We start from the raw sequence: 3426 nt of genomic DNA, 5'->3' as shown, positions 1-3426 counted from the left end.
CACTCTAAGAAATCATTCACCTAGAGACTTAGATGACATGCTAGGGACAAAACATGCTATGATATATCTATTAACTTAAAACAGATTTTACTCAAAACAGTTCAGGTTTTTCTGATGCACGAGTGATAAAATTATCACAGTTACAGAAAATAGTGGTGAAATCATTAAACAAAATTCTATGAAATAAAAATTTTTTTGCGGTAAACTCTATAGCAACAGTACCTGGCCATAAGTGAGTCCTAATTTTATTTTTTCCACTAGATATATATATTTCATTGAAAAATGCATTTTTCTAAAAATATTATCTCAGTGTTATCTGTCGCTCATAGTGGGAAATAAAGATTTGTTAAGAAATCGTAGTAATTGGAGGTTAGGGATTTTTGTCTTGACAATTTCATAATTTATTCTCAATGATTTATATTGTATGTATCATTTTGAGACAAGAAAATTTGATCAATTCTGCATGATTCCCGGAAAAAAATCATGAAAAGTTGATTAAGAAAAATATAATTGACCACACAACAAGTTGTATATAAAAAATGGGTTTTCAATGAAATATTTAGTGTAAAAATGCAATTATGACTCACTTTATAATGGTCATACACTGTATACGTGAATTTTCTTGATTGAGGAGAAATGCATGTCATGTATATAGTGCTCTACGTTATAGCCTGCATGTAGTTTTTTTCATTCATTGAAAAGTCAACACATTTCGTTTCTTAAATTACGCTCTGATATAGAGGCATCTTTTCGAAAGATTTGGGTGGCCGTGAAAACGGCCGTTTGGTTTATTTGAAAGTCGCACAGACTTTTTACTTGCTGGCGGACTTCTGGGTCTTCTTGGGGAGGAGCACGGCCTGGATGTTGGGCAGGACACCACCCTGGGCGATGGTCACGCCGGACAGCAGTTTGTTCAACTCCTCGTCGTTGCGGATGGCCAGCTGCAGATGACGGGGGATGATTCTGGTCTTCTTGTTGTCGCGGGCGGCGTTGCCTGCCAACTCCAAGACTTCGGCGGCCAAGTATTCAAGAACGGCGGCCAGGTACACGGGGGCACCGGCTCCCACTCTCTCGGCGTAGTTGCCTTTCCTCAGCAGACGGTGGATACGACCCACGGGGAACTGAAGTCCGGCACGGGATGATCGGCTCTTGGCCTTTCCCTTCACCTTGCCTCCTTTACCACGTCCTGACATCTTTGATCTGTTACGAGTAGAAATGAATTCAACGAATAACGCATTAACTGCCTTCGCGACCCTATTTAAACACGCGGGCGGATTGAAATGTGTAGCCAATCGGCACGATCGTATCTTACACACTCTGTCGCGCGCCGAACAACACTAGTTTTCTCGAGGGTTCGTAATGAACCTGTCCGCCGTTATCCGTCCGTGCGATATATAAGCCGCGAGGCGCGAGTCGACACTCATTAGTTTCCAGTTTGATAGCATTCTGTAAACATGCCACCCAAAGTCGGATCTAAAGGAGCTAAGAAAGCAGCCACCAAGGCCAAGGCCCAGAGAACTGGGGACAAGAAAAAGCGCAGGAAGAGGAGGGAATCCTACGCCATTTACATCTACAAGGTGCTGAAACAGGTCCACCCAGACACTGGTGTTTCCAGCAAGGCCATGAGCATCATGAATTCTTTCGTCAATGACATCTTTGAGAGAATCGCTGCCGAGGCCTCCCGTCTCGCTCACTACAACAAGCGATCAACCATCACCAGCAGAGAGATCCAGACCGCTGTCCGTCTCCTCCTGCCCGGTGAATTGGCCAAACACGCCGTCTCTGAGGGAACCAAGGCTGTCACCAAGTACACCAGCAGCAAGTAAACTGCCTACTTGTAGATCAGTAAAACAAAACGGCCCTTTTCAGGGCCACACAAATTTTTCGAAAAGATATCGGCATCACAGTCTTGAGAAACGAATGTGTGTATCTGGTGTTTGTAGGTTGTCTTCACCTTGTTCAAAGAGGGTATATATCTGAGTAGTATTAGAATTCAAATGTTTTTAGAAAAATGAATTATCAAACCATATATGTCTAAAAATAAAACACTCACGGACACTCAAACATTTTCAGAAAAAGACTTAAAACCCTCCATTAATAAATATTTACAGACAGTGAATAAATGAAAACAAGAAATAAAGGGCCCCACCCCCAAAAAAATAATTATAACATGATTTAGTATCACGTTCAAAAACAAATCTGTCCTATGGCTAGTGTACATAGTGAGTCTGGGATCAAGTATTTATTGTAATACATAGTAATGCTCTGTGCACGGTATTAAAAAAGGATATTTGTAATATGTAATGGTGAATCAACCTACAATATTGAAATAGATAAGTTCACAAGCTGTTACTCTGAAAGCAATTTTCAGCGGCGTTTGAACCACTCAAACCTTGAATTGTTCCTAGTAGGACTAATTTCTGCGGTCTATATATTGTATTAGTTTTAGTTCTCTATGATAGTGTAATTTTATTAATTTTTTTCCTTAAACAACACATTATATAAATCAAGAAAAGGGTGCTAACAACACAACACTGTTATATATATAAGAATCATTTCATTAGTTAGTATTAATGGGCAAAGAAACTTTTATAATGAAGAAAATAAAAGGATTTCTTTCTTCTTTTTAAATCTTAACAGTAAACTGTATTAAAAGTGCATAAACGATGAGATTTTTGTAATATAATACAGGTTTTATGATGTCTATCCCATCACGCACATACTGAATACATGTTTTGTAAAACATGTCTTTTCCCGTGTACTAGCAAAGAGTAACTGTAAGACAATACAATACAATACAAACCAAAACCCAATTAAAAAACACACACACAACAAAGGTCATTACAGGTTAACTTCAAAGGACACGAAAGCTGAGAGCGTGAAAAGGTCTTATTAATTATGAAATGTTTTTTAGGGATTAATAAAATGTACAAGATGGAGAAAAAGAAATGCAATACATTGTAATGCGCAAAATGTAAAATGATTGATGTGTATGTTATGTACAATATGAATCCTTGCATTTCACACTTTCGCAGATAAATATGCAGGGCCATCTCGCTCAGCTTTGGTTTGGTTGTTCTGGACATGCATTTGTTTGTTTTGCACATGTCGAATGAAGCAATGGTAGTTTTGAGATTTATCTGTATACATGTAACTATATGTATATCATGTTTATCAAGTAATAGAGTTTTTGTTGTTGTTCAATGAAATAATAAAATGTCACATTGTTATAACATGTGTTGGATTTGAATGCAAATACAATAAAGTAAAGAACAACATAAGGGGGAACTGTGAATTCAAAATCTATTATTGAAGGAGGCAATTTGCCCCTTGCACTGCATCTATGTCAAGCACATGACAAGAAGGATAACTCTTGCTACCTTGCCAAAGTAAAATTGACCAGAAGAGTTGTATGCACACTACTTG

At 38.2% G+C, this 3426-nt stretch overlaps 2 protein-coding genes across 2 annotated transcripts; one reads left to right on the top strand and one right to left on the bottom strand.

The window, feature by feature from the left end:
- Positions 1-785: 785 nt before the first annotated feature.
- LOC134278453 (histone H2A) lies at positions 786-1193 on the bottom strand. Its single transcript, XM_062760770.1, has one exon. The coding sequence runs from the start codon at positions 1191-1193 to the stop codon at positions 813-815; it is 381 nt and encodes a 126-aa protein (XP_062616754.1). The 3' UTR covers positions 786-812.
- Positions 1194-1439: 246 nt separating this feature from the next.
- On the top strand, positions 1440-1910 carry LOC134278452 (histone H2B-like). The gene has a single exon (XM_062760769.1). The coding sequence runs from the start codon at positions 1455-1457 to the stop codon at positions 1824-1826; it is 372 nt and encodes a 123-aa protein (XP_062616753.1). The 5' UTR covers positions 1440-1454; the 3' UTR covers positions 1827-1910.
- The last annotated feature ends 1516 nt before the right edge of the window (positions 1911-3426 follow it).

This window comes from Saccostrea cucullata, unplaced genomic scaffold (assembly GCF_032062105.1).
Source record: "Saccostrea cucullata isolate Sc308-1 unplaced genomic scaffold, CSIRO_AGI_Scuc_v1 ctg22656, whole genome shotgun sequence".
Lineage (NCBI taxonomy): Eukaryota > Metazoa > Mollusca > Bivalvia > Ostreida > Ostreidae > Saccostrea > Saccostrea cuccullata.
This window is presented reverse-complemented; position numbering and strand designations above follow the sequence as displayed.

What these genes read in the sequence shown, in the direction of transcription:
- LOC134278452 (XM_062760769.1), top strand. Translation starts at nt 1,455, where the DNA reads ATGCCACCCAAAGTCGGATCTAAAGGAGCTAAGAAAGCAGCCACCAAG.
- LOC134278453 (XM_062760770.1), bottom strand. Translation starts at nt 1,193, where the DNA reads ATGTCAGGACGTGGTAAAGGAGGCAAGGTGAAGGGAAAGGCCAAGAGC.